The 20,158-nt window shown below is 44.8% G+C and overlaps 1 protein-coding gene across 7 annotated transcripts in view; it reads left to right on the forward strand.

The window, feature by feature from the left end:
* STAB2 (stabilin 2) overlaps positions 1-20,158 on the forward strand; it is a 142,480-nt gene that overhangs the window by 21,721 nt on the left and 100,601 nt on the right. For all 7 annotated transcript variants that reach the window (XM_073213732.1, XM_073213731.1, XM_073213726.1 and 4 more), the window contains 6 exons: positions 1,656-1,741; positions 2,566-2,635; positions 10,785-10,880; positions 15,732-15,857; positions 16,700-16,896; positions 18,493-18,626. In XM_073213732.1, the coding sequence (XP_073069833.1) occupies positions 1,656-1,741; positions 2,566-2,635; positions 10,785-10,880; positions 15,732-15,857; positions 16,700-16,896; positions 18,493-18,626 (709 nt within the window). The remainder of the gene's footprint in view (positions 1-1,655; positions 1,742-2,565; positions 2,636-10,784; positions 10,881-15,731; positions 15,858-16,699; positions 16,897-18,492; positions 18,627-20,158) is intronic.

The following is a 20,158-nucleotide window of genomic DNA, read 5'->3' on the forward strand; positions in this document are numbered from 1 at the left end:
CTCCATGGCTCCCCCAAATCCTAGAGGGGTAGGGGCTAGTCCCCATGCTGTGCAGATCCAAGCAGACACAGGATGCCGGGTAACCCGGGGTTCAGAAGCTGGCAAGGGAATCTGCCCTACGCCAAGAATTTTCCCTGTTTCCCTCTGCACTTTATCTGTTCTCTGCTGCCTGCAGGGCAGCTGCCACTCCCTGCTGCTCTTGCTTTAATGAATTCCTTCCTTACCTACACTCATCTGACCTGCTCAAAAATTCTTTCTCGCCCAGAGTCAAGAACCCTCCCGGGTCTAGGTTGAGGTTTCTCCTAGGGCTTCACCTAGCAAGCAGGGGGAGACCTCCCCAGTCGCGGCTGCCCAGCAACACTATGGTTCTTGTCATGATTGCAAGATTCTCTTCAGCTCAGCCATAGGAATCTTTGAAAAAATAAATATTTATTACTCGCAGGACCTGGAAAGTACAGAGCATACCTGGGCCACACAGTCAAGGTCTTGGGTAGAGAGAAAAAATGCACATGGGCAAGGGTTCTGCTTTTACTGGGGTTAAGGGTAGCATTCTAGAGCTTCATGGGCTCACTCTTTATTCCTGAATTTAAAACATATGAACAGGAATTGAAAGCAAAGGATGAGTAAAAACAGGTGGCCCAAATGGTCAGTTATCCAAGTCAACCAAGATCTCTAAATCCTAAGAGCCTCAGTGGGAGAAGGCGGTCTGCCTCTTTACCTAGTTGTTTGGCTGAGATTGTACTCTTTGAATTGAATGCCCTTTGGAAATGGATGCCTCGGCAATCAAAGCTTAAGTCAGGCACTTGGATCATGATAGAGAAAAAAGTAAGAGTTTATACAAGTAGGCATCCCCTGAAAGTTTAGTGAATGACTGAAATCCTCTAATAAATGTCTCTAAAAGCTCCAGTTCAGGCTAGCACAGTCCAAAAGTACAAAACCCATGCTTGTTGGAATCAGCCTCTGAGTGAGGTCTAAATTCATTTCCCTGCTATACAAAGCATTTCATTAACTGGCCCCAACCATCCTGTTATTCTTTACCAACCACCACTTACACAGCAATTTCCAAGTTCCAGCCCCACCAAACTGCACCATTCTCAGAACAGGTCATGCCCTTTTATGAGACTTTGTACTTGTGTTTGTCCCCTTTTCTTGAAATGTCCTTCCCTTTTAAGCATGGCCAACTCCTATTGAGCCTTCAAAACCCAGTTTAAATGACTCCTTCTCAATACCCTGTCTAGTGCACTGATCAAGAGACCTGTCTTTAGAGTCATTCTAAGGACTGAGCTAAATTATGAATAGCATCTTATAAAGTATGAGACCTTGGGTAAGTTATGTTATCTCTCTGACTGTCAGTCTCCTCACCTGCTAACCAACACTAATAAGCAACCCTGAGAGTTGCAATGGGAATGATTTAATTAGATGATTATAAAGTGTATAGCAAATGCACAAGAAATGGTAGGCAGACTGGTGCCTTCTATTCCAGCTCCTGATTACACTGTGATTCATAATCCTACATGATGCCAGCAGGGTCTTCAGTTATTTCTTATCCCTGGCAACGAGCACACTATGTGGCACATAGTAGATGCTAAATGCACCCTTGCAGAATGTTTGTGTGCAGTCACACGTGAGTAAATCTGAGCCCTCTGATTCCCTAGAATGCCCAGGAGGAGCGAGGTCCCCCTGCAGTGGCAGGGGCAGCTGTGCCGAAGGCATGGAAGGAAACGGAAGCTGCTCCTGCCAAGTAAGTTCTGAACCACATTCTCCTCCTCCCTGACTCCCCCCATCTCCTTACCTTGTCCCTCCTTAAACATACACAGACCAACAGAGCCTCTAAGATGTAGCAATAATAGTAAAAAGAGTATGCAATCTGCAATAGTGACCTCTTAAAGGCTGGAGACCTTCGAGGGAGTCAGTGAACGGCTCAGCCTTAAACGTACCCATCTGAAAAATGGGTTCGAATTTACATTTATTGAAAAAGGGGAATGAGATCATATATGTGAACATACTTTGTGAAACTACACAAGGCTATAGAAATTGTTGTCCTTGTTACTGTAAATAACCACCGCTATTAGCAGACTACTCTTAAAGGCTGTCCTCAGCACCCACTGTCAAGCACTGGGTCAGCCAATTGAAGAATTTCTTTGTTATTTTGACTTTTTGCAAGCTTCAAGTCTTTGCTGATTTAAATACAAATAAATCCTTTAGAAAAGAATGGAGCTCAGCCATCTTCAGAAATGCAAAACTGAAAGTTTTTGTTTCACTTTCGCGTGAAATTACGACATGGCTGTTAGCACTTGCTCTTTATATCTTTGGACTGACAGAACAGCCTACTTCTGAAGACCTGCAGACTCTTAGTGAAAAAATACACAGGGATTAATGAACACATTAAAACACAAGAACAGCAAAGAATAAAGGAAGAAATAGAAAGGAGCTTCAGGACAGGCACAGAGGAAAGATATATTTGAGAAACAAACGCTGGCCAGACCATCAGTCAGAAACCCAAGGGCTCCCTGGGTCCCACAGATCCCTTTGGGTCTAACGTCATCTATGTGGGGTGTTCTGCAGGAAGGGTTTGGTGGAACAGCCTGTGAGACCTGTGCTGATGACAACTTATTTGGGCCCAGCTGTTCAGCAGGTATGTCTGATTTTTCATGTCATCAAATGCATTTGTAAAGGCTGGAAGTCAAATATGGCTTGTGCAGCTGAAGACTCCAGAAAGACTGTTCCTTGCAAGGAGACACTGAACAGTTACATATAACCACACCTCCACAGGTGAGACAAAGCGGTGACAATCAATCTGGTAAAATGCAGCCTCTGAAAAGAGGGATGTTTTTGTGGATCTGAGCCCTTTAGTCAGTTACTCGCAAGTTAATGCTTTCTGGCAAACTTGGCACACAGTTCCCTCTCCCCAGCTTCCAGGGTGGGACACCCGCCTGTTGCTTGCCTGTCCAGCCTCTCCCTGAGGTCTTTGCAGATCCTGGTTTCAACACAGATGTTCTCCCCAGGGCCTTCTAATTCCACCATAGCTTCTACCACATTCTAATCTGCCCCTTCCTTTGGGAAGTTTACAAATACCTGAGGTGATCAGGGATTGTTGACTCCACTGTGCAGATTAAACAGGCAAACCTGACATTGTCTTGTCTGCTCCCCTATTTTTGGTCCCGGAAGTAGACCCTGAGATAGGGATCCCAGTTCAGGTAGCATGTTTGGGAGGTAACCCTACATAGGGTATGTCACCAAGCCAGAGATCATTGTGGATGACTGGAGCTTCATCCCTTGGGGAGCTCTGGATGTGGTGTGGAACACTCATCTCTGAGTCCTCTCCCCCAAGGGGAGAAGAACCACAGTGTGGCAGGCAGAATGATGGTCCCCCAGAAACATCCACTTCCTAATCCTTTGGACCTGGCAGCATGTTACCTTACATGGTCAAGGGGAATTACAGTTGCAGCTGGAATCAAGGTTACTAATCTATCTGACTTTAAAATAAGGAAATCATTCTGGCTGATCTGGGTGGGCCCAATATACACAAGGGTCCTCCAATGTGGAGAAGGAGGCAGAAGATGCAGTGTCAGAGGGATGAGATGGTGGGAAGACCCGAGCAGCCCTGGCTGGCTTTGGAAATGGAAGGGGGCCACCCACCAAGCAACATGCACAGTTCCTAGAAACTGAAAAAGTCACCAAGGAACACAACTTACCAACACTTTGATTTTAGCACAGAAATTTTGGATTTATGACCTCTAGAAATGTAAGACAATAAACTGTATTGTTTTAAGATACTAAGGTTATGGCAATTTGTTATAGCAGCAATAAGAAGCTAATACATGCAGTCACTCGGAGGGAGCTGTTAATTTCCTGGGACTTCCAGCCCCCAGTAAACACTCAGGTGGAGCAGCCTTCCTGGGAAGGGTTCACAGGAGACCGGATGTCTGCTGCAAAGCACGGAATTGATAAGGCCGAGAGAATGTGGACATGGCTGGGACAGTGTCTGCCAGATCCAGGCTCTCAAAAACGATACGTCAGGTAGTCTTTCTCCGACACCACCATGGATCTGACTTTATGGAAACATCAAATTCAGTAGACACTGCTTTGCCTCAAATATTTTTTGGCAAGAAGCTCCACCCACATACATAGACATCCCACCCCCATAAGTTTGCACACTCTATAATCAACTTCATCTACAACAGCAGAGGTGCTGCCTCATTCTAATCCATGCTTCCCTGGGGGCAGGCACTGTCACAGCTCTTTACGTCCAGTGCCTTCCGCAGTGCTGTCTGCATGGTAGACACGCACCCCACTTTTGTTGGCTAGGTGAATAAATGAGTGAGTGAGTGTATGAATGAATGAATGAACTAATTCGCCCAGCCCTGCTGTCCTGACCCAGAAACATGGTTTTGAGAGGCAGCACGGGGCGATGACTAGAGCTCCAGCTTGAGCCTCAGACTGAGTTTCAGCCCCAGGGTTTCTAATTGTGGAAACCTTAAATTTACTAAACACATTCTGCATTTGTTCCATCTGTAAAAACAAAAATAATACTGCTTCCTTTAAGGTTATTATGAGGATTCAGTGAGATCATCAGTGCACAATAAATATTGGCAATTATTATTGTTATCAATACCTATTATTCCCTAAGGGCCCCCCCCTCTGGTTTTTCTTCACCCACCACTCCATAAAAGATTATTCCGTAAGGGTATATAGCGAAAGAAAATTTAAAACTTCAGTACTTTTAACTTTATACATTACATTAAAGGACAGTAAACTAAAATGTAGTCAATCAACTATTTAGAAATAACATGTCTCACAAATTAGCCCTTCCCTACCATCATACTAGAATTTAAACCACATATTTTAAATAAATATTGAAATGGAAAGGAGGAAGTACAGCCTCCAACATTACTTACTAAGAAAACCAAGTAATTGTTTGGGGATAAAAATTCAGAAAATAGATGAGCTCATCTTGCCTCCAAGAAATTGGTGTTGGTGGCTGATGAGCACAGATGTACAGGGAGACTCCAAACGTTTCTAAATAAACTGGCTTCCCTTCACACTTGTCTGTGCCTTGGAGAAAAGGCAAGGGAAAGGGGCAAGGAGGGTTTAGAAACCTAAATCTCTAAGTGAGGAAATTGGAAACTTTGACGGACACAGGGGGAAAACTCTAAGCTCCGGGTTTCAAAAGAACTTTGTGAGGTGGTAGAATGTCCTGTATCCTCGCAGACCAACTGACTAGCCACTAGCCACATGGGAACGCTGAGCCCTGAACCGTGGCCAGTACAGCTGAGGAGCTGAATTTCACGTTAGTTCAGGTCACTTACCTGAAATGTCAATAGCCGCACGTGGCTAGTCTCCACCATAGCGGTGAGCACAGCTCTAGAGCACAATGCTTCAGAGAGCAGGCTTTGAAATGAGACTGACCTGAGTTTGAAACCAAGCCCAGTTGCTATGTGACCTGGGCAAGCTATTTAACCTCCTTAAACCCTCCTCATCTGTAGAACAGGAATATTACCTGCCTGGTGGAAACTGACAGTTGCTACATTGACAAGGTAGCAAAGCTCTTAGCAGCATATCACAGGCACTCAATCAGTGAAAGCAAGTATTAAGCAAGGACAAAAGCAACCCAACAGGAAGGAAGGGAGGGAGGAAGGGAGGGAGGGAGGGAGGGAGGAAGGAAGGAAGGAAGGAAGGAAGGAAGGAAGGAAGGAAGGAAGGAAGGAAGGAAGGAAGGAAGGAAGGAAGGAGGAAGGAAGGGAGGGAGGGAGGGAGGGAGGGAGGGAGGAAGGGAGGGAGGGAGGGAGGGAGGGAGGGAGGACTCAGTGATGGCCGCCTATTTCCCATTGGCAAGGACTAGGGAGGCTTGCAAACCTTTTCAGCTGGGCATCCACTGGGTGCCAGTGTTGATACATCCAAGAAGGCGTCGGTCCCATGGAGGTGGACATTCTGCCTGTAAGTAGGACAGCTCCATTAGCTACAGTTTATTTTTAACACTGACTTTCACCTGCTGCCAGCACAGTCTCCTACCCGGTTGCTGCTTAGTTTAGAGACGGTGTAGAGCTGCATCAACCAAGGGTTTTCATCCTTGCTGCCAATGCTCCAGCCTACTCAGCACCTCACTCTCTGTTAAGGCCGGAATGCAAGACCCACGTTCTCTAACATGACCCCCATATCTATACTACGACTGTCTCGCGTTAATAACACCAGCTAGCATTTGCGGAGCACCTGCTGTGTGCTGGGCAGTGTGCGAGATTTGATACGCATGATCTCTCTGTATCCTCACAACTAACTCTTCAAGCTGGGTTCCTCAGTTTATGGATGAAGAAGCAGAGATATTTCTCAAGGTCAAGTGGCTATTATGGGGACAGAGGCAGGATTTGACTCCAAATGTCCAACTCCAGAGCCTGGACACCCAAGCACTGCAATGTTCTGCCCCCAGCGAGCATCCTCCAGGCATTAGGCCCCTGACAGATGACAGACTCCGAAGAGAGGGTGGATTAGATCCCCACCCCTCAGATGCTGGGAATGCAGGTGACAGTCATAATCCAGTGTGCACAGCACACACAAGGTGTGCTATGGGAACATAGGAGAAGGAGCAGCGACCTCTGCCAAGGGGCACAGCACAGGGAGCTTGACTCTCTGTCCCTTTGACCCAAATGGCCATAGCATTAACCACTTTAAAGTCACCTACCCCAAGTTTCCCATGTCTCTAGAGATTTGCTAAGACCAGCTCAGTACATACCAGAGGCTCTTTAAGTGACATCTGGAATACGCCTGCCACTCACTTCTTCTTCCCAAGGACCCTTCCTCTGCAGTGGCTGGTAGCCTGCAGTGTACAGCAGAGGTTCCCAAAGGCTGTCCCTGCCAGGTCAGATGCAGTACAGAGGCTGTACTAGATGACAGGACACAGGGAGAGGCCCACACCAGAGCCATGGGCCCACACCATGCATCGTGGAGGGGAAGCCCAGTGGCGGGGACAGATCTTGCAGTCAGCATCTATGTCGGGATCAGGGCTGAGTCAGTCAGCGTCTGCGCCCTTGGTTTATTCCACTGGCTGCGGACAACACTCAGGGCCTGCACCGTCACTGTGTCTCTGAGGGTCTGGCTTCCCCTCTACAGCATGAGCTCCTTGAATTTAGATATTGTGACTTACTCAGATTTGCATACTCAGTGCCTAATACAGTACCTGCCACTAGGAGGGAGCTGGGTAGATGTGTTTCCATTGAACTGAACTACATCTTCTCTACTGAGCTCACAATACACTCCCTCCTCACCCTATTTTCTCTGACTTCTCTCTGGATCTCTCTGTTCCAAAAGCCACAAGCCATGAGTGGACATCAAAGTACTTTGCTAAAATAGAAACAACGGCTAATCAGTTTTGAAGGGAGGCTGGCACTTGCAAATCCAATTCAATTCTTCAATGATTTGAATGAGTACCTGAGCAAGTTATCTCCCAGGTTCATATGGAATCTACCTCACAGGGTGCTGTAAGCATCAAATGAGATAAGCATGTGGCAAAATGCCCAGGAGATAGTGAATGCTCAACAAAAGCAAGTGCAGGACGAGTTCTAGCTGAGATGAGGGCGGAACATACCCCAGGTGCAAAATTTAAGGAGGTACCAGACTCAGTAATCAAGATAGATCATGTTATCAGTTATCTAGGCAGTGACAAAGTATCACTGACTGGGTGGCTTTCAGGGGATATATTGTCTCAGTCCTGGAAGCTAGAAATCCAAAATCAGCATGCTAGGAGAGGATCGTTCCTTCCCTCTTCCCGCTCCTCCTAGCCCCCTGCATTCCTGGGCTTGTGGACACATCACTCCAGACACTGCCTCTGTCCTCACAAGAAGCCCTCCTCCTCACATGTCTGTGTCCCTCCTCTGCTAAAAAGGACCCTATCACATTGGACTAAGGCCACCCTATTCCAGTATGACCTCAACTTAACTGATGCATCTGCTTTGACGCTAGTTCCAAATAAAATCATTCTGAGGTACTGAGAGTTTGGACTTCAACATGTCCATTTGGAAGACAAAATCCAACCCACGACAATCATGGGTTGTAAATTATTGAACAACGTTAAACAAAGGCCAGATCCAGCTCTCACCTGTGCTGCCCTGCCTCACTGTCCGCACCCGAATCCTGGCCCTGCAGGATGCGATCTTTATTTTCAATTCAGTTATGCAGTGGTGGGTATGGTTAAAAGGTACTGTAAGAGATGTTGTGAGGAAATACAGGGAGGGAGAAAGCCTTCCAAGGGATTGCAATCCAATACAGGAGAAAATCATACAGACTGAGAAAGAAAACAGCAGCCCTGACAGCTCCTGGCTGGTAGTTGGCCTCACTGCACCCATCTGGGCTGGGCTGTTGCCCTGCTGAGCATAAATGATTTCACAGAATATCACCATCAAAGACTCACTATATCCATGCCAGCAGAAGACAAACCCAGGCTACTGCATAATGACGTCTGAACAGAGAAGCATGCAGTGACAGTGGGCACCATGAAAATAACCCAACAGCTGCCTCTCCTGGCTACCATGGGTGGCTACACCTCCTTACCGATGGCAGCTGACCCTTGCTGGTGACTTTGTTTGACCACTGGTTTGCTCCTGGTGGTACTCAGCTGTCATGCATGGACAGAATTCATTGTTGCGGTAAGATGCAATAGCGGGACGGTCAAAAATGCTGTTGTTGTCCAGAGAAACACAGATTCTGCTTTGGCACCTCTGAGATGGCACCACAGAGGTGGGGGCCCTGGCTGGCCTTGAAGGGTGAGGAGGGTTTCCTTTGGCATGCAAGAGGAAGCACAGCCGAGGAAGAGGGTGGAGGTATGGAAGTGCAGGATGCATGGCATACTTTTTGCTAGGCCAGCCCTACCCATCTCTTCCTGGCCAATTCCTTTGCCATTGATCCACCATGTGATAACATTTATCGCACTGCGCTGTGATGGGCCGTTTGCTTCTGCCATTAGACTTTGAGGGCAGGGACTTTGTCCTGTTTCTCTTTGGGTCATTAATCCCAAGCACAGTGCCCCGTATATAGGAGATGTTCAATACATGTTTTGAAGGAAGGAAGATAAACTAATGAGTCATCCCATGGCCTTAGAACCAAAGATGTATAATATGAAGCAGTGGAAAGTGAAAATCAAAAATTTTAAACATTGGAGTCAGATGGGAGAGAGCCTTGTCTGCCAAACTGAGGAATTTAGATTTCATTTGGTTAGCAATTGGGAGTCACTGAGATATTTTGGGGAAGAACACCCTGATGCCATTACTGATCAAATGAACTGGATGGAATAGAAAGGTGTGAAATTAGACTGCGAGGCCAGAAGAAATGCTGTTGTGATGGTCCAGGCAAACGTGATGAGCACCTGAATGAGGACAGTTCTGATGGACATGAAAAGCAGGGGACTGAGTTGTGACACACAACAAAGAATTCAAAAGATTTCATGGCTTATTAATACTTGGAGTACTTCATTAATCCTTGCCTTTCCAGCATTTGGTAAGGTTTTTAAGCAGGTTGATTTTCTTAATTATTATGTTTCACTTGAGTTACTATTAAATTAGCTTACATGCACAGAACACATGTGTGCTGGGCAGACTAACGGTCCCCCAAAGATGTCCATGTCCTGATCCCTAGAACCTGTGATTATGTTCCATTACTGGCAGAGAGGAAATAAGGCTGCAGATGGAATTAAAAGTACTAATCAGTTGATTTGTTGAGATAGGAAGATTATCTTGGATTATCTAGGTGGCCCCAAAATAATAATATAAGTCCTTATAAGTACACGAGGAAGGCAGAAGAAAGAGGACCAATAGAAATGCAGCATGAGAAGAACTTGGCTTGATGTTACTGGCTTTGAAGATGGAGAAAGGGGCTGTGAGCCAAGGAATGCAGGCGGCACCTTGAAGCCAGAAAAAGGCAAGGGAACAGATCCTTCTCTAGAGCATGTAGACCAATCACAGCCCTATGGATACCTTGATTTTAGCCAGTGAGACACATTTCAGACTTCGGACCTCCAGAACTATAAGATAATACATTTGTGTTATTTTAAGTTACTAAGTTCGTTGTTTTAAGTTACTATTTGTTACCGCAGTAAAAGGAAACTAGTACAATATGCTTCACAGAGGTCTGGGTGTAGGATGCTGGTGACTCAGCCAGGTAGTAAATTTTGCTACAAATGAGCTGTAAACTGAGGGTTAAAGAGTTACCCATATATTTCAAATGTCCTTCATTTCTTGTTCCTGAAATGATTTGTCACTGGGCTGATAAGCCATCTATTTTAAGCTAGAAAACATGTCATAGCTACTCTCTGCCCTTTCGAATTTTATACTTGAATTGCACCATCATCCTGGAGGTAGGATTTATTTCCATAGCTTCCTGCTACCAATAGTGATTAAGTCAGTGATAGCTTTTCTCTTTAAAATGTGACAGGTATATTATAAAACACCAAGTTACTTATTTTCTTGAAGTATCCAAAGACTGAGTAACTAGTTTAAAGTAGAGAAATGAATTCCAATGCACATGACATTCCAGATACTTGATTTACCTCGTCTCATTGAATTCTATAGAAATCCTGTGAGATAGGCTTCATGATCCACATGGTAAACATAAATAAGTTGAAGCAAATAAAAGGAAAATGAAGCCATGATTCAGATCAGGGTCTCTAGGATTTCAAACCCAGGGTTTTCCCCATCTCATCATGCAGATTCTCAATAAAATGATCTGAAAACATTACCTTTCCAAAATCTTTAGAAGAAGTCTATACCAGACAATGAAAAATCCCCATTTTCTGTCTGCAGTGTGCAACTGTGTGCATGGTGTGTGCAACAGTGGAATAGATGGTGATGGAACCTGTGACTGCTACTCCGCATACACTGGCCCCAACTGTGATAAGCGTAAGTACTGCTGATTTCCCTACTGTCATAAAGAATTAGTGAGGTATAGAGGATATTATGCTCAATGAAATAAGCCAGGCAGAAAAAGACAAGTACCAAATGATTTCACTCATCTGTGGAGCATAAGAACAAAGCAAAAACTGAAGAAACAAAGCAGCAGACTCACAGAACCCAAAAATGGACTAACAGTTGCCAAAGGGAAAGGGACTGGGGAGGCTGGGTGGGAAGGGAGGGAGAAGGGGAATAAGGGGCATTATGATTAGCACACATAATGTGGGGGGTGGACACGGGGAAGGCAGTACAGCACAGAGAAGACAAGTAGTGACTCTATAGCATCTTACTATGCTGATGGACAGTGACTGTAATGGGGTATGCGGTAGGGACTTGATAATGGGGGAAATTTAGTAACCACAATGTTGCTTATGTAATTGTATATTAATGATGCCAAAATAAAAATAATAAAAATAAAAAATTGAAGCAAAACTGAAAAAAAAAAAAGAATTAGTGAGCTATGATGGGAGAGTGGCTATAAAAATGCAAAGTGAACTCCAGGGCTGACAGAGCATAACAAAGAAAAGGACAGACTTGGAAGGATGTGGTTCACATCTTGGAGGAGGTATGGTGGCAGCCCACGGGAGTAGAGAAGTCAGCTGGTTTGCCCAAGTCAGCACGAGGCTCTAGCTTCCTGGCAGGGCGCTGGCGAGCCAAGGCTGCCGTACAGAGGGAGCGGGAGTGCTGTGGGCGCCAAACCTGTGTGGGTGCCAGACCTGAGTGTGCAGTGTCTGTATGGGAAGCTGGTCAGGCGGTCCAGGCCAAGGATGCAAAGTCACCAGAGACTGCACTCTGCGTGCACAGCTGTAGCAGAGCCTCACTGGGTGTCCTCCCAGCCCCGCACCACCGAGCAAGCAAACAGCAGAAGCACACCACCACACAAAGGGAACCAGGAAGAGGAGCCACTTCCTCCTTCAGCGGCCCTCCCATGCCCCCTACTGGGCCAGCTTAACATACCACTGCAAAGGAGAAATGGTCAGAATCCGGTCCATTATCACAGAGCACGTGATGAAGAGGGAATCTGGAAATTTGACATTAAGAAATAGGGCATCCTGCCTGTGGTACTAACCTCATTTATCCTCTGGATTTTACCCTCCTAGTCTGTAAAATGAAGGACTGGGTAAGATTCAAATTCAACAAATTCAAACTCGTTTTATTGAAAATCATTGAGGAGCTATGTATAGTGGAAGTCAGGAAGATGCATAAAATACAACCTCCTCCTTCTTCTGTCTGTGGAAACATCTTCTTCTGATGTTTCAATTGGAATTGACAGTAGGAGGAAACTGAGCTGGACAGGATGACCCCTTCTGTAGACCCCAGTCAGCCTCCTTCCCCAGCTTCTCCTGTCATTGCTGAATGACTCATACGCAACAGCCTTTTTAGTAAGACGTGAGACCCAGCCCATAAGCCAACCTAATACATGGCATGGACAGATTTTCCTCCAAATGACAAAATAACCCTGTTGAGTTGGAAGATAAATAATAGACTAAGGCACAAATATTTGTAATTTATGTGGCAGAAAAGTTTTTTAAATAATATAAAGCCCATAAACTCAATTTTTAAAATGACCAATGAGCCGCTAACTCTCAGGAGAAGAAATGAAAACAAGCTAATAAGCATAGAAAGGGTGCCTAACCCTTTCAGGAATCACAGAGAAGCAAATTAAAACCATAAGGAAGTAGTATTTTGGAATTCTGGAGTTTTGTTTCCCACTATGTTATACAGATTGAAAAGACTGATACTATGTATTTGCGGATGTGAGAAAAATTACAGGACTGTCAGTGGGGCATGAAATGCTACAACCTGTGAGGGAAGTTGATGGGTTAAATGGTAAGGAATGCTTACAGACTGCTTCTATAGCCCTCATTCTAGGACTTTACCTGGAGGACGGGAGGGGAAAGCCCCAGTAGGAAAGAATATGTGTACAAAGAAATTAATGACAGTATTGTTAGTAAGTACAAAACAAACTAGAAACAACTTGAACGCCCATCAGTAGGGAATGGTTGAATAGATTGTGGTACATCCTTTACTACCAAGGGAAATGCTAGCTGCTGTGAGAAAGAAACACAAAAATGTAATGCCTTATCACTACGTTTCCAAAACTGCACCAAGGCGTCCCAAGGGACCACATCAAACTCAGAAAGCTGCAATGGGATGGCTTCAATTTTGGAGGGGAACAGGGGTACGTCTGCAGAATACCATACAAACTGCCAACTTGCATTAGTTCACAATTTCAACATTAGGTAACACTACATTCCTGTAAGGGTGTCGTATCTTTGCAAAGCTGTATTTCCAGTGGTCATTGTGACAAAGAGCAAGTATCATGCAGAAAACATTTCAAACAGAATGAGGGCAGTGGTTTCCAATCTCATTCCAAGGTGTGAGTGGTTGTGTAGTGTACGTCAAGTAAGTAAATGTGATTATTTATGAATGAAATAAAAATACCAGTCTTTCTATTGACCACATTACTTTTTCAAATGGCTACTAAGTTCTCATGACATAAATAGCTACTGAATTCTTTGGGTCTTACAACTTAATAAATGGATTTGGTACATGTTTCTGCCTATGGTGCCACAAAAAAATTATTGAGATCCTAAGGGCACCAGGACCCGAGAATGTGGGGAACCCCTGGCTTAACACAACAGACGTGTGCTTCTTATTCATCTAAGAGTCCAGTGTTCCTGGCTGATGCCAGCTTCCCACCACATGGTGATCAGAGATCCAGATCTTTCCATTTTGTGCCTGTGCCATTCTACAGCACCTCAGAGTGCTCTGCTTTGAGCTATGGAAGGAACAAGAGATGGTAGAGAGGCATCTGCTTATAAAGTCCAAAATGGTACATAGAACTTCCACTTAATATTCTATCAATGTAAACTAGTCACATGACCCCACCTGGATGCAAGGAGGGGTTGGAAATGTAATCCTACAGGGGCAGCCACTTCCCAGCAACGATTCTATTTATGGAGGGAGTGGGACATATTCTTTATGAATTTTGTATTCAACTAGACACTGCTGAGAGACAGTTCTCCATGAGTCATATGTGTGCACATCTGGAGAGCTACAGACTGACTGGCCTTTGTTCCAACATCTTTTCAAGGATGTCTATATAGCAAACAGCCTTGGAAGATATAGAATCTCCCTTAGGAGCCAAGTGTAGACATGCTTATTGCTTGTGTTAGTTATCAGCAGATTGCCTCTCAGCTCCAAATTCATCCTTTTTGCCTGCTCTGTGCTAATGGAGGTGAGCTTTGTAAATATTTCTCATTTGCCAGACAGCAAGATGTGAAGCCTTATGAGGAGAGGGTGCTGGAAGGACACTGAAGGAGAAGGGTTTTCTCTTCCTATTTCTGGTTTAGCTCACTTGGCAGGTTCCTGATGAACATGGTTTTTCTCCTGTGGTCAGCTCTACAGTTTCTTCAGGGCAGCATTCCTGCAGAGCTCAGCTTCTTCCAGCATGTGGACACTGCACACTCTGCCTATGCTTGACTCAGGCAGCAGTGGCATAGCCAGGATCCCTGGACAGCGCAGGCCTGTGCCCCAGGCCAAGGGAGTGCTGCACCATATGCCTCCTCCCAGGCCCCATGCACACACAGGACCCTGCAGGGCTGGCTCTCTGGAGAGCTGACCTCTCCACCTTTGTTCCTCATAACTAGCCCTGAAGCAACGACCCCACCCCAGTCACAGCCAGAAGTACATTATGGTTCTGAGAGGTGGCTCCTTAGCTCCTGGTTCCAGATGCCCCATGCCAAGCATCTTCCCCACACACCAAGTGAATACTGAGGGGTGGCACCTCTCTGTGGAGGGAAAATTTCCATCAAGTCTCACCACCAAGGCGCCTCAGCACCTTCTCCACCATGCAGTGCCCAAGGCCATGTTCTTTCTGGTGTCATCTGGCTCTCAGCCCTAGAGAGAGGAGGGCTCTCCCTTGGGTACTTATCTCAGCCCTAGGGTAGTGGTTGCCCTTCATATATCTGCTATTCCTTTGTTAGAATTATTTTTAACTCTCCTGAGCCAATTCCCTATTATTGCACTTCTCTGCTTATAATTCTTTACACCACAACTTTTTCTGTTCAAATAACTGTGTGGTTTCTGTCTCCTGCCTGGGATCTAACTAATATATTAACTATAAAAACAAACAACAACAATAAAAAAAAACTTAGGTTCCCTAAGATCAGGGTTCCTCTCCTGTAATGAAATCCAGTGCATGTCCAGGTCTCAATCTGCCCTTCTTCGCATTGCTCCATGGGAATTGGAGCTTAGAAGAAATGATGCAAAAATGCTGACACTCGCTTTTGATGTGAGTGATAAATGGTCTGTTATCTCTGACCCAGGAGTCTCATATCTTCTACCAGCAGCCACAATAAAGATCAATCCAACTTATTAGCTTTGTAAGTTGGGCAAAATGTCAGATTCTTAATAGTTTGACAGCCATCTATGCCTCACCTATCTTATGAAGTACTATGCAGTTACTAGATATTAAAGTAGACCTTAGAGACCTCCATAATATATTGTTAAATTAAAAATCACATTGGTAAATATTTTAATGGGATTCCATTTTGTTAAAAAAATCACATAAATATATTTATAAATGATTGTAGTATATTTGTTGACATTAGTCACTTTGTGAATGAGATGGGAGCATAAGAATAATAGAAGTTAATTTTTACTTTCTACCCTTGGTATTTTTTCAAGTTGTTACAGTGAGTCTCTATTAATATTTTAATAGTAGGGAATCTTGCATTTCTTGAGTATTTTCAAGCCAGTTATTAATGCAATTACCTCAATAATCTTCCTTTGCAGCTATCCCTGAATGTGCACACTTGCTTTGTGGAGAAAATTCCAGATGCTCACCTTCCAGCAGAAATAAAACAAAACTGGAATGCAAATGCCTTCCCAACTACAAAGGCGATGGCAAATACTGCGAGCGTAAGTAGAGTTTAGATTCCACTGGCTCATTCATCAAGTTTAGGTTACTCAACAGAAAAAATAATTCCCCAACCTCCCTACATTAACACAACCTCTATTTCTGTCTATATACTTGAATGAAATATATAAGAACTGACAGGAAAGTGCTCATGATGTGATAGCTTTTCAATAAATGTCAATTTCTCCTTTTCTTATCAAAATGCATAAATAGATTTTACATGTTTTTCTATCACCTGTATCAACATTAGGATAAAATGTGTTTGTTTCTTCCTTCCTTCCCTTCTTTCTTTCATTCTTCTTTTCTTTCTCAATTCATGCTCATTCACTTGGGGAGAGGTTCTGTTGTTTTATGAACATGAACTCTGGAGCCAGACTGCATGGGTTCAAATCCCAGATCTGCCTATGATTAACTACATGACCTCGGACAAATTCTTTAACCTGCCTGTCCATTTTCCTATCTATCAAATGGGGATAATAATGGTTCCTATCTTGGAGAACTGTAAGGATCAGCTGAGTTACTGTATGGCAAATGCTTAGAACAGGGCCCAGGACATACTGTAAATTCTGTAAGCGTTAGTGCTTTTTTTCATGCTATTTTATATTTAAATCCAAACCTAACATGACGTTATAATATGCCGACACAATATTTGTAGGTATACCCTCTGATGGCCATATATAAATCCATGTGGTGGTTGGCGGTGATCAGGTGGGGTAAGATGAAAAGTTTCCCCCTTTCTTAAAACTGCTGCATTGCCCTTGGGACTTTGATGAGCTGTGACGTGCTCAGTTTTCCGTCTCCATCCCTGAGTAACTGCCTCTTATTCTGTCGTTGCCTTTTCAAGCCATCAATCCATGTTTACAAAATATCTGCCATCTTCACGCTCGTTGTACGTACCTGGGGCCAAACCGGCACAGTTGTACATGCCAAGAAGGCTTCCACGGGGATGGCCACGTGTGCTTACCAGTAGACCCCTGCCAAAATAACTACGGAAACTGCCCCCCAGTGTCTACATTGTGCAAATATGATGGGCCTGGACAGGTGAGCAAATGATGCCTGGAACTAATGTGTCTAGAAGTAGGACAACCCACTGCAGGTAGAACTGGGCCGGGGGTATAAGCGTCTTCTATGCCTTCCCGGTTCTGCCTTCAGGGCTCCCTTTGGGCTTCCTTCCCAGACAGACCTCCATGCACAGAAGGCTGACCGCAGTGTGTCCCTTCCTCCAGCCATCCTCTGAACTCACACCTTCCCAGCCCCCAGCCAAAACTTAACTGTCCTGGGTTCTCTTCTGTCCCAGTCTTATATGGTGACTGATGAAATATATACACAACTCAAATTAGATTAACAAATTGGCTGTTAACCGAGTTGTAGGTGAATAAGTAATTGACATTCACCCATAACCCTCCATTCTCTCTAATGTCATTTCAAGGTAAGAGAGGATGCTTAGAGCCAAAAGTACTCTGTCCCTAATAAAAGGTCAGGCAGCAGTGACAGATTGTAGGGAGGACTAAGGATGTTCTTGGATGAGACCCTGCCCCTCCAAGCCACATCATGACCTTGACTGGAAAAAATCAGCCAGGTCAGAGGACCTTTGCTGAAGAGTCTGGTTGAAAGAACCCTTTCCTTAATAGCTCCTTCAGCCATCAAATAATTAGTGGGCGCCCCCTGGGCCCATAACTGTACACCAAGTGTTCTGTGGAGGAAATCTGTCCATACAGAAGGCTATTGCTACACAGGCAGGGGGAAAGGCTTCGGTGCCCGACCCACATGCAGTCGTGGGTCCCCAGCCATCTAATCAGCACCCCACGGGAATGCTCCTGGGTTCCCTGCAGAGAACCCATCCCATCTCATGTCTGAGGACAAGAGTCTATTGTATGACATTCCTGCTTTCAATTTCTGAAGCAGGTTTGCAAAAAAAATTCAAGGGGGCTGATGCTCCATCCTCAAAAAATGAGGGTCCCAGTGGGAAAAGTCACCTTACACTCTGCACCAAGGTCCCAGGACCTCGAGAGTGACGTCAAAAACATACTTTATCTCAAAAAATGGGTCCCAAGGCAGATGTTCCAGGGTTAGAAACCCTCCATTGTTCACATTGTAAGCATTGCTCCCTGGCTCCCGAGCCACATTCCTCATCAGCACTATGGACATTTTGGACCAGGTAACTCTCTGCTGGGGCGCTGTGCCATGCACTGCTAAGGTGTTTAGCAGCACCCCTGGCCTCTCATGGCAGTGCCCCCTCTCCTGCTGCAACACTCAAAAATGCCTCCAGACTTTGCCCAGTGTCCTTTGGGTTGAGACTCCCAGTTGAAAACCTCTATTTTGGGGCACTAACACCTCCCACCTGAACCTCCATCTCTGCTCACCTGCTGATGATCTAAAATCAGGAATTATGGAGCCAGGGATGCCCAGGGTTAGGAAGCAAGGAAACTGAAAAGGTAAACTTTACGAAACAAGGTGTATGAATTTCCCAAGAGGTGAGATACGTAGATGTGATTTCCAATTCTGGGCACTGACAAATTTTCAGGTGAAGCCCACACTTTGGACCTGTGCCAACTTCATTTTTGTGGCAAGATAAAGATGCACTAAAGCAGAATGTGACTAACTAGAACACTCTTTGTGTTTCTCTGTCTGCTGAAGTCTCACTGTGAGTGTAAGGAACATTACCACAATTTTGTTCCTGGAGTGGGCTGCAGTGTGACCAATATCTGTGAATCTCATAACCCCTGTCACAAGAACGCAAACTGCACCACCATCGCACCAGGCCAAACCAAGTAAGTCTTTTAACCTCCACCACCATCTTTCCAAGTGATGGCCATCAATGTCAATGCTCTAACTTACATAAAAGGGGAGGAAATGTGTCTCCCTCAGTCTTGTGTCCACTCCTACCCTAATCCCCCTACAGAGCACAGTGCAAAGAGCACAGTAGGTATTCAGGAAATCATTACATAATCATGAATCATTCAACAATCGTTTCCTTTACAATGACCATTGGAATACTCTGGAGTATTGACCCAGCCTGATAACTTGCTATGAAGTGGTCAGCATGTGGATGAAGGAAGCCGCTGCCACTAGGAAAACAAATGTGTGTTGCGATTTGACCTCTAACGTATATGCCTGTTTCCACATCATGAAAAATTGCTTGCTGGTGGTTCAGAACAAGACTAGGCAAAATGAATAAACACTGGTGGTGTTTCCTGAACCCCAGGTTTCAAAGAAAGGGTTTACTGTGAGTAAAAATATTTGCACAAAAATTCCTGAGGCAGAGGCAGCTCGTGCGGTGGGTGGGGGATGGTATTTAGAATTGAAAGACCTTGTTTGAGTCTTGGCACTGGTCCCCAGACGTATGACCTTGGGAGGGTGGCACCATGTGTCAAATGAGCAAGTGGTGTCTATTTCATAGTGTTATTGTGAAGGTTACATGAGAAAATGTTCTAGAAACTGTATTGTGTTTTTGTTATTGGGTGAACTGAGGCTCAAGGACTCTTTCTGTCAATGTGAGCTCAAAACCATAACAGACATTGACCCGTGTAATTACTAAATAGCTGCTGTGCTTCCGGAACCCCCTTCTATCTTCTTTAAAGTTCATTTCCTTTTATAGCTGCATTTGCCCAGATAGGTTTTTGATCACCATGTTTTCTCTGGGCACATAAGTAGATCCGTAGTCACTGTGGGCAGAATGGGAAGAAGTTGGGTGTTAGAACACCTGCATTCAAGTCCCAGCTCTGCCTGCCATTTACCTTGACCTTTCTGAATTATGTTTCCTCTGTCAGAAAAGGAGGAGATTTGTACCTCCCACCAGGCCTGTGATGAGGATTAAATGAGGTTACATTCACCAATCTCTGAGCAGAACCTGGCAGGTAGAAAGCACTCCATACATGCGATCACACTCACAAACACACCGAGGCCACAGATATAGGCACATTTGTCCCCAACACACATGTGTGTACAGACTCATCTCCTCCTCAAACACGGATTCTGGTAATGCCAAATAAGCCAGCTTTATCCATCCTCTGAGAGAGTTTGAACACTTTAATACTTTTTTCCCTCTATGTTTAAGAAGACAAAATCAAAAATAAAACTGGATCCTCAGAATAAGGTAAACGGCATTAAAGCTTGTGTGTAGAATGTCAGTGGAAGTAACGACAAGTGTTAGGGGAAGGTGTGTCATTCCCAAACCCCCTATTAACCCCTCCTCCAAAAGTAGACTGTCTTCAGCTGGAAAGAGGCCTCCATTAAAGGGTGGCTAAGTTACACGGATAAACTGTGGGGCCATCAGTAATGTAGTTGAGGCAATTAGTTCACA

This window comes from Manis javanica, chromosome 10 (genome assembly GCF_040802235.1).
Source record: "Manis javanica isolate MJ-LG chromosome 10, MJ_LKY, whole genome shotgun sequence".
NCBI lineage: Eukaryota > Metazoa > Chordata > Mammalia > Pholidota > Manidae > Manis > Manis javanica.